Source organism: Otolemur garnettii, unplaced genomic scaffold (assembly GCF_000181295.1).
Source record: "Otolemur garnettii isolate 467f Iridium unplaced genomic scaffold, OtoGar3 scaffold00020, whole genome shotgun sequence".
Lineage (NCBI taxonomy): Eukaryota > Metazoa > Chordata > Mammalia > Primates > Galagidae > Otolemur > Otolemur garnettii.
This window is the reverse complement of record NW_003852415.1, coordinates 22,434,856-22,447,804: the sequence shown is the minus strand read 5'-3', so window position 1 is coordinate 22,447,804 and position 12,949 is coordinate 22,434,856. Positions and strand designations below refer to the sequence as shown.

The 12,949-nt window shown below is 36.7% G+C and overlaps 1 protein-coding gene across 4 annotated transcripts in view; it reads right to left on the bottom strand.

Annotated features, from left to right (window-relative positions):
• Positions 1-12,949, bottom strand: part of PAPOLA (poly(A) polymerase alpha) — a 71,914-nt gene that overhangs the window by 39,091 nt on the left and 19,874 nt on the right. For all 4 annotated transcript variants that reach the window (XM_003787025.2, XM_012803465.1, XM_012803464.1 and 1 more), the window contains exons 4-12: positions 10,401-10,482; positions 8,837-8,946; positions 8,412-8,465; positions 6,582-6,693; positions 5,794-5,883; positions 5,566-5,704; positions 3,062-3,134; positions 1,373-1,493; positions 364-448 (exon numbers count right to left, since the gene is read on the bottom strand). In XM_003787025.2, coding sequence (XP_003787073.1) covers positions 364-448; positions 1,373-1,493; positions 3,062-3,134; positions 5,566-5,704; positions 5,794-5,883; positions 6,582-6,693; positions 8,412-8,465; positions 8,837-8,946; positions 10,401-10,482 — 866 coding nt within the window. The remainder of the gene's footprint in view (positions 1-363; positions 449-1,372; positions 1,494-3,061; positions 3,135-5,565; positions 5,705-5,793; positions 5,884-6,581; positions 6,694-8,411; positions 8,466-8,836; positions 8,947-10,400; positions 10,483-12,949) is intronic.

Sequence of the window (12,949 nt, the reverse complement as noted above, 5' to 3'; positions counted from 1 at the left end):
TCCGTCTTAGAGACTATTAAACTACAGATTTTAACAGTTCATCTATCTGCCAATGTATATTGAGTTACTGTTTTGGTCATGCTGACACATGGCTTACTGAACTGATGTTGCTACAAACCTAGTTAGGAGTTCAGTTAGATTAGATTGGACAGAAAAATTATAGAGACTTCCAATTACCCTAACACCCCCCCCCCCAAAACGAGTTTACTAAAAATAGTATGTCCTTTGTGACAAGAAGGAAAATTCTATACAAGTTTAAAGGAAAATATCAAAGATCAGTCTAGAAAGAAGAGATGATATAGTTACTACCATTAACCCATTACTTAAGAAAGCAACATGTCCGACATGCCTTAAAATACATACTTGTACTTTTGAAAGAAGTTTGGAGCTTCAAAAAGTTTGGACCACTCTGCCTTACTCAGCAAAATTTCATCTGTGATAGCAAGACCTAAATTAAAAACATATTAAAATGTTTGCATGCTTCAGTCTAACCATCTAGAATTTTAAATAATCTTAATCATACCACGTGCACTCACTATAATTCTAAAACCAGAATTGTAACAGTGTTAGATTATGACTTTAGAACATTTTATCACACACATACACACTTTTCAAAAAAAACTGGAAGATTGAGAGCCAGGTTTCTGGTAAAGTACTATTATTCTAAAATGCCAATGCTCATGGAATGACTTTCTCAGAAAACACTGCAATTACCTAAAAAAAATTTCCCATATGCTTTATTGCCTTTCTAAAAAAAGGGGATGAGGGTTCCTACTGTTTTTAAAAGTACAGAGGCATTTTGCCATGAAAAGCCTCTTTAGGCAATAAGAAAAGATTTTAAACTTCTAAATTTAATAAAGCTGCTGGTTGAATAGGTGATTCTATCTTCTTGACTGCTTTCAGTTAAACCAAAAGGTCTTATTCCAGTTACTTCCCTCAAAGAACATTTGGTAACAGCTACACCTCCAAATACAACTAGACTTCAAAAACACTGAAAGATTCTTCTAAAATAATGGTTGGTCTGGTCTCACTCTTGCTGAAATCTCTTTCCTAGGAATATACAGCCTGCTAAGCATCTGTCACCCAGTGTAGACAAACTATTATTCTTAATTTTATAAAGCACTACTAGTATGGCATTAAACCAGCTCTTTATGGTCTTCACTGTTGGTTAATGTTTCAACTTACAAGAAAATTAAATTGCCTAAAAGAAATTAATATTTTTGGAGTCAATTTTCAAATATATACCAAAATAAAAACCAAAATCCACTTCAGTGAATGCCTCTTCAATTACGTTGCATGGCTGACTACTGGGTCTACAAATGGTACGTAAATCCTTCCTGTATAAAGCAGAGGATAAACATAAAACACTTACCTTGTTTAAACTCCTCAACCATGACCATCCGTGTTGAAACGGACACATTGTACGTGGAGTTCTGTTGTGGGTATGCTGGTGTAATTATAGGCATAAGATGGTACCTATCACTGGGGTTTACCTACATACAACAACAGCCAATCAGTTTCTTCAAGTACATATGCAACAGATACTTGGACTTTTTACCCCTTGTTAAACTGAACCAATGATTAAATTGTTTTATTTCATTCATAGCTGGAGTTAAGAAAAGAAAACCATGTAAGGTGACACTTTCATAGGAAATCTTCATAGAATCTGAGACTTGTTCAAAACTAATGATTTCTTTCAATCACGGGCATTTGGCATCCTTACTATAACAGAAATAGTGTGCCTGCTGAGCAAAAAAAAAAAGGTTCTCTTGGGAAATTTACTGATGTTTAGTTTTTCTTTATTCAACAACAGAAACGGGGATGTACACACAATTACACTTTAAAGAAATATAACGCTACAAAATGTTCTGTGTAAAACTAATTTTAAACAAGATGGAAAGCTAAATTTTCAATATACCCTTAAGTTATAGGAGTTCAAGTTTATTAACACCTGGTGAAGCTACATTATCCATGTTGACATCATTTTCAGAGATAATGCAATGGTTTACTACATGTTAATCTATATACTAGTAAGTGGCATACTTCCACAAAGGAAATTTTAAACTTATGTTCTATAAAATTAAATGCCTTGAGGTTCAGAAAACTTGAAAAGATACAGCTTAACAACAGAAGTTAAAATTTTTGGTATTGTAGAAAGCTAAGAAATTTAGAAACTCGGGCGGCGCCTGTGGCTTAGTGAGTAGGATGCCTGCCCCATATACCGAGGGTGGCAGATTCCAACTCGACTCCAGCCAAACTGCAACAAAAAAGAAAAATAGCTGGGCGTTGTGGCGGGCACCTGTAGTCCCAGCTTACTAGGGAAACTGAGGCAAGAGAATCACCTAAGCCCAGGAGCAGGTGGTTGCTGTGAGCTGTGACACCACAGCACTCTACTGAGGGTGACAAACTGACACTCTATCTCTAAAAAAAAAAAAAGAAATTTAGAAACGTAGTATTTCATAAACCTATAAAGTCTTATTCAGACCTAAATTTCTTGATATTAATTTATAAAGTACACATTAATATTTAAAATGAGTACGGAGTAAACGTCATAATTTCCCAAGAAACAATAGAAACTCTTTAGCCCAACCTTTTTTTGTAATCTCTGAAATCACTAAACAAATTTTTACAATTATAATTTAAGTGGTAACTACCTGTAAGTTATCTGCCACATGTAAACATTGCAGCTTTCCTACAACCACCCAATTTTCAACAAAATGTTTAGATAAAATAAAAAAAAAAAAAACAGGGATTTTTAGTATCCTTTTATTTTTTTTTAAGCACAAATACCCACACAACTTTGACTTACAAGGTATTTCTATATAAATTGTTAGTAAAATTTGTATTAAAAACTATGTACAATTAAATGTGGTTTACAGGGTACATAATTATGCTTCTCACATCAGAGGACAATTATAGCTGAGGTTATCTAAAAGAAAAGTGTCATACGAACATGTCCACTCATACATAAAAGGCTGGAAGTCTCCCTGGAGTTTATGTAGATGATTTTTACTTGTTATTGCACAGTGTGAATTTGTAGGGGAAAAAATAATACACTAACCCTTGGGTCCCATACAGGCAAATTAAGATTGCATTCTTCGGGCTGTTTCAATAGCACTGGATTTGGCCATTCCCTGTTTAAAAAGATTGTAGCACTTGATAAGACTATAGGATATTACCAGCTAAACGTATTTTGTTAAACATAAAGCATTTGTGATGTGATCCTTCTTCATTCATTCTGCCCTCATGGTACTCACAACCTTATTCCTTTCTCTCAACATTAAACTATTCAAATTACTTTTCCCTACAGAAAGTAACTTATCCATTTGGTAGCTTTCTCAGACTGAAGTCAAACATGTTCTCTGCCTCTGAATTTGTAAAGGACCCAGGGGTGTCCAACCTTTTTTTCCTTCTCTGAACATTGGAAGTATAAGGATTGTCTTGGACCACACATTAAATACACAAACATTAACATAAGCTGATTAGCAGGAAAAGGGTTGTGCATACTTATTGTGATATTGGACACCACAGATAAGGGAAAAAAGTCCTGGCTCAGCACCTGTAGCTCAGTGGCTAGGGCACCGGCCATACACTGCAGCTGACAGGTTCAAACCTGCTCTGGGCCTGCCAAACAACGACAACTACAACAACAACAACAAAGCCAGGCGTTGTGGTAGGCGCCTGTAGTCCCAGCTACTTGGGAGGGTGAGGCAAGAGAATCACTTAAGCCCAGAAGTTTGAGATTGCTGTGAACTGTGATGTCACAGCACTCTACCAAGGGCAACATAGTAAGACTGTCTCAAAAAAAAAAAAAAAAGTCCTCACATCCTCACAAAATCAGCATACTGTGTGGGCTACAGGTTGGACACCCCTGAAACAAAACACCATCACAAGATAAATGATACGTTTATTCAACAGAATAAATCCACCTTGAAAAACAAAATTCCTGCCTTTATAACACTAGTTGTACCCAAAGCCAAATGAGAATTTAGAAGTTATTTCTGATTATAGTCAAAGGGGTATGAATAAATTAGGAGAATATTTATCTCACGAAAGTTTTAACATGAATTGCGTGTAATAAAACTCTGTGGCATGAACACATTTTCAAGACGTTTTCTATAGATTAGCAAACTCAGTCCTTCATGGAAGAGATAAAAACTGAAAAACATTTCCCATTCTTAAAAATCGTTAGTGTCACAAAAATATTACCAGCCTATGTATGTGTAACATTAAGAACTCTGAGTTTCTTTAATTTTATCACCTCCAAGTATGAGTTTCACCAAATCCCAAAACACCAGAATGTGTATTAACAAGTGTGGCACAGAGGGTGGTGCCTGTGGCTCAGTGAGTAAGGGCGCTGGCCCCATATACTAGAGGTGGTGGGTTAAAACCCGGCCCCAGCCAAAAACTGCAAAAAAAAAAAAAAAAAAAAAAGTGTGGCACAGTTTTAAATTAAAAATTCTTTCCAGTAACTCTAATTTTTATAAATTATTAGGAAGTAACAACTCTTTGCAGAAGGAAGAGAAGGTGACAGTAAAAGGAATGGAAGATTTAAATCTCTAAATAAATCTGTGTAAAACCCAAGAACTCTCACCTTTTAAGCCAAACCAACTAATACGAAAGGGCAATAAACTTTTGTCTTCTTTTCTTAAGGGAAATCATGGTTAGGCCAGGCGCAGTGGCTCAGAACTGTAATCCTAACACTCTGGAAGGCTGAGGTGGGTAGACTGCTTGAGCTCAAGAGTTCAAGACCAGCCTAAATAAGAGTGAGACCTCATTTCTAAAAAATAGGCGTTTGGCAGGAACCTGTAAGTCCCAGCTACTTGGGAGGCTGAGGCAAGAGGATCTCTTGATCCCAAGATTTGAGGTTGCTGTGAGCTATGACACCATGGCACTCTACTAAGGGCAACAAAATGAGACTATCTCAAAAAAAAAAAAATAGAAGAAATAAATCATGGTTGACAAACATGAACATCTTGAAGTGAAAGAATTAAAAAAAATCTCCCCCAGTTTAATGACTAATCTCAATGGGATCATCAACTGCAAGCACTTGATGTTAATTTATTCTTTAAAAGTTTTTTGTCTGAAAGTTTTTATGAAAATGTACATCTTCAATACTTTATTACCAAAGATAAATGGACAGCTGAAAGCGAAAAGCAAAATACAAGCACAGGAAACTAATGGCCTTCAGATTTAGAAGAATTCAAAGAGTGAAAGAGGTGGGTATGTGAAGTTTTATTCAAAAGTAATTGACTTCCCTACCTATCAATAAATTAAATTTTATCAAGACATTACAGCTAAACATCAGACTTTAGTTAGAGGGAAAGTTTATGCAAGGAACTACAAATAGAATCTGCCATACTATTCTGACTAAAGTAGGGGAAAGAAATGGAGTTTAACTCTGTTCTTTTATATAAATGTGATCGCCTGCCACCCCAGGTTACCTAAATGACTACATCATGAACTAAAATTTGAATCTGAAACCAGCTGCAGAAATGTCATAGAAATAAGACTAAACTTCAGTGTCTACAATCAATTTTATTTTAATATAATCTAAACACATACCATTTAGAAAATACCAAGAAAAATTTATGTACAAGAGTTGATGCTATTGCATTTGGATAAAGCTGGCAAGTTCTTGCTACTAGCATAGCCCAGGAAACACCACCGAGGAAACCTAATATATTGGAATAGATGTTGTGGCCTGTTGATAGGGAAAAGCAAAAAGATAAGTTAGTGTTGAACCAAAGTATGAATATTTTTAATAAGCTAGCCAACAAATTCTGAACTCACGTTTGGCCCATAGTTTGATAGCTCTCAGAGTTAACCTGAAGTTGTCAATGTTTGGTACTAGATGTAAAATTTCATCGGTTACCCTGCAACCTGATTAACAGGGGTGAAAAAACAGAACATTAAATCATCAAAAATGTAATAATATCTCTATATTTTCTGAGATTGACATCAAAATTAAGTAAAAACTTTTACTTGGTAGAATCAGTAATGTTGACTCAATTAAGAGGCCAAAGAAGAAAACCTAAACCACTTGTTTTCTATCAGAAACACTGCCCTAAACCAGAGAAAGTGAACTGTAACCTCCCTAATCTCACACTGGACAGACTCATAACCAAACCTTCCTGTCAAACCTACCAAGTGTGGCTCAATCTACTGAAGGTTCCAAAAAATGTTCTTCAAGATCAAAGTAACAAGCTACGCTAATAAAAAATTATTCATAAGTAGCCCTTTTGAACTTAACAACTGATAGTATTACAAAAAGGTATGTGGATCAAAATTAATTAGTTATATAGTGAAATCCAAATCAATAGAAAAAGAACACAAACATTAGCTTTTTAAGTGTCCCAAGTACCAATAATGACAAGAAAGAACAGTGTACGATCTGATGAATAAAATAAACTACCAGTTACACTCCTCGGTAGTCTATTACATAAAGCACATTTTATTTGACTCACTATGAATTAACAACAAGGCTATTAAATCTCCATTACAAAAATTGAGGTAAAAGCAACTACTTGATGTATGATAAAAAGTGCAACTACGTAAACGGAAGTAAGCTTTGGACATACCGTTAAGACTTCTTATGCATCTTATATCTAAATTTTTAAGTAGACTGTCATCTCGTAGATCCAAATCTTCTGGAATAGTCTGCAATGCTAATCTTGCAAACAAAATATCAATCTAAAAAAAAAAAAAACAACACACAAAACTTAATATTCCATATATGTCAAGCTACTTTTATAGCATTTCTACTAAAAAAAAAAAAAAAAAAAAACTTAATTCTTCTTAAAGCCAGGATCTTCTCAATTATGAACACAACATCCCTCCCAAAAGTCTAAACTGCATCAATTGATATCAAAGGTATTTTATCACGTTAAAACATGGTAAAATGGAATGTATATAAATACCTGCCTGTCACTTTTTTTTTTTTTTTGAGACAGAGTCTCACTATGTCGTCTTTGGTAGAGCCTTGGCATCCCAGGCTCAGAGCAACCTCCAACTCTTGGGCTTAAGTGATTCTCTTGCCTTGGCCTCCCAAATAGCTGGGACTATAGTTGCCTACCACAATGGCTGGCTATTTTTTGTTGCAGTTGTCACTGTTGTTTTGCTGGCCTGGGCCGGGTTAGAACCCGCCAGCCTCAGTTTATGTGGTTACATAAACTGTGCTACAGGTGCCGAGCAACCTACCTGTCACTTTAATCATGCTTAGTTTGACTGATGAAGTTTGTTAAATGCATCTACTGGATTTAGTATGTTTCCTAAATGCATAAACTGAATTACTTAAACTAAACAATGTAGTTCTTCTTCCATATAAATTGTAAATTGATCATATACTTAAAAGGCACTCACATTCTTATAGTTAGCCTCAAAATACCTCTCAGTAGAAAGGATTACATATCAGTAATAATACAGTATGTTTTCCCAATTTAGTTTTTTGTTTGTTGTTTTTCCCCTAGAACTCAAAGCAGAATCAATAATTTTTGAATAAAAAGAAACAAAATAAAAACCCTATTTGAGAAAAGCAAAACCTAAATAAAACAGTCAGAGTTAAGATAAGTAATGGTACAAACTTATAAAATCACTTTAAAAGGAAGTATCTTAAGAATATATTATGCGGGGGCGGTGCCTCTGGCTCAAAGGAGTAGGGTGCCGGCCCGATATGGCCCCCCATATGTCGGGTTCAAACCCAGCCTCGGCCAAAAACTGCAAAAAATAAAAAATAAATAAAAAGAATGTATTATGGGGCTTGGCACCCATAGCACAGTGGTTACAGCACCAGCCACATACACCAAGGCTAATGGGTTCAAGCCTGGCCCAGGTCAGCTAAACAACAATGCTAACTAGAACAAAAAAAATAGCCAGGCGTTGTGGCGGGTGCCTATACTCCGAGCTACCTGGGAAGCTAAGGCAAGAGAATCAGTTGAGCCCATGAGTTTGAGGTTGCTGTGAGAGCTGTGTGATGATGCTGCAGCACTCTACAGAGGGCAACATAGTGAAACTCTGTCTCAACAACAAAAAAAGTCTTGTTTTAATGTCACAACCTAGCTCAGCACCGGTAGTTCAGTGGTTAGGGCTCCAGCCACATCGAACCCAGCCCAGGCCTGCTATATCAACAAGGACAATTACAAGAAAGAAATGGTCAGGCATTGTGGCGGGCGCCTATAGTTTCAGCAACTTGAGAGGATGAGACAAGAGAATCGCTTAAGCCCAGGAGTCTGAGGTTGCTGTGACGCCACAGTACTCTACCAAGGGTGACATAATAAGACTCTCAAAAGAAAAAATAAATAAATAAAATCATTAAAAATATTGTCATAACCAATAAACCAAAGTTTTAACCTACAACAATCAAAATTAGTAACAACACATAGCAAGAACTGTCAATTTGAACCACACCTTACCTCTATACCATCAAAACAGAGTTTGATAACTGGTACAAATGCCTCTTCCACAGCCTGTAGGGGAAATAAACAAATTTAGTGTCCCCGAACATAACTTAGCATAATACCTAACAAAAAATAAGTTCTCAGTAAGTAGCTTAAAAACAGACCAGAAATAAAGGTTCAAATTCTTGATTTCTGCCACTCATCAAATATGTGATCATGGCCAGATTACTTGATATTTATTTAGTTTGCCTCACGCTCCTAATTTGTGAGTTTATAGTTTTAGATTTGTTTTAAAGAACGTTGACAACATACAAATTAAGTGCTTAGCAAGGTCTGACACATTACAAGAGGTCAATGAATGATGGCTATATCATAAAATTCACTCAAATAACTAAATGAATTTTCTAACTCCTCCCCTTTTACCCCAAACATTTACGCACTCTTAAATCCTTTACTTCTTCCTGTAATTTCAACTTATCATAGAATGAGGTGAAAAAGTCACTTCGATCAACATGTCTTGGTGCAACACACAACGCATCAATATCAGCACCTAAAAAAGATTAAGCCCATGAACCGCTAATTAATATTACATGAAAATTATTTAGCATATTATCATAGCAGTATCTGATGCTGAGAAACTGTGTATTATTATACTAAAAATGTACCACCCTTTAATAAAAATTGCCAGACACTGGGGAAAATCATGATTTTAAATGATGAGGTATTTTTGGCCTGCAGCATCCTACATTTATAGAGGCCTGAGTAAACTGGGAGTACAAAGAAAGGTGGCTCAGACAGTATTTTCATGGTGTAGAAGGAATTATTCAAGCGTGTACTCAACATCCTGATGTCATTAGTCACATTCATTACTTAAAACAAAAAAAGCAGACTCAGCGCCCGCAGCACAGTGGTTATGGCACCAGGCACACACACAGAGGCTGGCGGGTTCGAACCTGGCCAGGGCCAACTAAGCAACAATTACAATTCCAACAAAAATAGCCAGGCATTGTGGTAGGTGCCTGGAGTCCCAGCTACTTGGGAGACTGAGGCAAAAGAATCGCTTAAGTCCAAGAGTTTGAGGTTGCTGTGAGCTGTAATGCCATGGCACTCTACCGAAGGCCACATAGTGAAACTGTCTGGAAAAAAAAAAATAAATTTGAAAAAACTCAGGAAGTGGACAGTAACATCTATACAAGTGTCAACTGGAAAAACAAAGTGTTGATTGGCTAGGAAAAAAAAAGCAAATGTACTACTAATGGGACAGAGTAATGAAAGCAGACACTTTTATAACAGTGATTAATGGGTAAAGAGTGCAGTGACTAATGGGTAAATTGTTCAAGTTTTATCACCTGTTTAAGTCTCAAACTCTGATCGGTTCTGTAAAAATAAAAAGTACTATGAGGAACAAATGTGATGAAGAACAAGAGCTTTAGCTCAGTGCCTAGTAAAGGGGAAGATTTCAATAAATATTCTGTGTGTTTATTTGCATAGAGAAAATATTCAGTGATTATCAATGGCTGTGGATACACCTTTTTGGTCTGATTTTGCTTAGCAGTTATTTTACAATTTGTCTATAACAGTATGGACAAAAATCTACAAGGCTGTCTTAAAAGCTTTAATTCATTTTTGTTCTGATTTCCAGAGTGATAGTCTTATGGTAGGAAATGATAGTCACATAGTAGCACTGTTCAATGAGAAAAATGTTCTGTTTTTTAATCTGTACTTTTCAACACAGTAACCATTACCCAAATGTGGCTATTGAACACAGAACATGTAGCTACTTCTAAAGAACTTAATTTTTAATTTTACTTAATACTGTTTTTCCACAGTCTAGGTATAGAAGGCAGTATTATGTTTTTCTTAATAAATTTATAGACTCTTTTGATGTATTCTCTCTTTCATCAAAAGCTAAGCTATATGATATACAAGTAAATGAGATAGGTATTTCATTATTATTTATTAATAAAAGGTATTCCTTTCAAAGATAAATAAAGCAATATTTACCTTTTGTATGTACTCCTAACCTGTAAGATCCAAAAGTAAAAATTTTTCCTCCAACATTTTCAATTACAGACTGTGGAAGATTCTGTTTAAGCAAACACATAATGGTTATTTTGCCAGTGGAACGTAAGGGCAAGAACCCGCCAAATTAAAAAAAAAAAAAACATACAAATGGTTTTTTACTCAGAGTAGAACCTTTAGTGAAGAAAGCAATGCATTCAAAATTTGTCTTCCTGGCCCTGAACTACTATAAATTACTAAACTCGGTACTTAGTGGCCCAGGTCATAAGAATGTTCAAACAAAAAACAATTTCATTGAGCACTACGTCAATATTTCCTTTTATCTTCTATTTCCTTGGCCTATCAAAACCCCTATTCAAGATCAAAATATAAGAGACCAACCCTTTCTCTCCCTCAAAGCATAATGTAAGAAGTGTTATGTCATACACCAAAACCCCAGAAGTATTATAAATTCAGGGACTCCTTTGTTTTTGAGATAAGATGTCACTGTGATCCAGGCTCGAGTACAGTGCAATGATTACAGCTCACTGCAACCTCAAATTTCTGGGCTCAGGAGATTGAGACCAGCCTGAGCCAGAGCAAGACCCAGACTCTAAAAATGGCCAGGTGTTGTGGCAGCTGCCTATAGTCCCAGCTACTTGGGTGGCTGAGGCAAGAAGATCACCTGAGCCCAAGAGTTTGAGATTGCTATGAGCTATGACATCAGGACACTCTATGAAAGGCAACAAGATAATGAATTAAGTAAAATTTAAATTTTACATAATTTTACCCAGAAAATATTATACATTCCTCTAACTACATATGAAATAAGTGGTTCTCAAGTGAAAATGATCCTATCTCCACCCCTGCTCCCTACCACCCAAGAAGACACTTGGAGACATTTTTTTGAATTATAGCTGGGGGTAGTGTGAAGGGGTATAGTGCATGTCATAGGAAGAGGCCAAGAATACTGTTTAATATCTTTTTTTTTGCAGTTTTTGGCTGGGGCCAGGTTCGAACCCACCACCTCCATTATATGGGGTCAGCGCCCTACTCCTTGAGCCACAGTGCCACCCACTATTTCTTATAATGCACAAAATAGCCCCCACAAAAAAGAAGTACCTTATCTAAAAATATCAATAGTGTCAGGCAGTGCCTCTGGCTCAGTGGGTAGGGCGCTGGCCCCATATGCCGAGGGTGGCAAGTTCAAACCCGGCCCCAACCAAACTGCAACAACAACAAAAAAATAGCCAGGCACTGTGGTGGGCGCCTGTAGTCCCAGCTACTAGAGAGGCTGAGGCAAGACAATCGCCTAAGCCCAGGAGCTGGAGGTTGCTATGAGCTGTGAAGCCACTGTACTCAATGCAGGGAGACAAAGTGAGACTCTGTCTCTCAAAAAAAAAAAAAAAAAAAAAATCAATAGTGTCAATATCTAATAAATAAATAAATAAATCCTGTATTAAATCTGAAACCTAACTAGCTAAAAAAGTTCTTTACAAAATGGCGACACAAAAGATCAAAGTTAATGAAGTCTAATCTCTTTACTTCCATTTTCTAAGCAACTTGCCACCTCCACATCCAAGGTATAAACAAAAGGACACATTCAAATTTGAGCATTAATTCATTTATCCAAGCAATTTTTCTTATCTAGCAACGAAGAACAGTACCAAGAATTATCAGTTCAGGCTTGGCACTCATACTTCAGTAGTTAGGGCACAAGCCACATACACCAAAGTAGGCGGGTTCAAACCCAGCCCAAGCCTACTAAAAAGAACAACAACTGCAACAAAAAAAATTAGCCAGGCATTGTGCCTGGCACCTACAGTCCCAACTACTTGGGAGGCTGAGTCAAGAGAATAGCTTCAGGGCAGCACCTATGGCTCAGTGATTAGGGCACCAGTACCATATACCAGGGTGGAAGGTTCAAACCCTGCTCCAGCCAAACTGCAATAAAAAATAGCCAGGCGTTGTGGCAAGCACCTGTAGTCCCAGCTACTCAGGAGGCTGAGGCAAGAGAATTGCCTAACCCAAGAGTCGGAGGTTGCTATGAGCTGTGAAGCCACAGCACTCTACCAAGGGTGACAAAGTAAAGTCCTTTCCAAAATTTCATTTTCTATCAGAAGCTCTATCCATAAGAAACATCAACTACATAAAGTCCACAATTTAGAATACTACAGCTGCCAAAGTTTAATCAGTTCTGACATACCTTTACACATTGTTTTAAGAAAACAACATTACAAATCTGAAACTTTTCCTCTAGGTTGGCATACTCCCTGTCCTATGAGGTTTTCTTCTACACTTGGTTCTCTTTATATCAATGTTTCAGTTGTATTATAAATATATATTTTGTACTATCCCCCAAAATTACCACTTCTTACGGTACTTTTAAAGTGAGTTCAATGAATTCCACACACAACTCTTTTAAGAATACATTTCTTGGCTCGGCGCCTGTGGCTCAAGCGGCTAAGGCACCGGCCACATACACCTAAGGTGGCGGGTTCGAATCCCCAGCCCGGGCCCGCCAAACAACAATGATGGCTGCAACCAAAAAA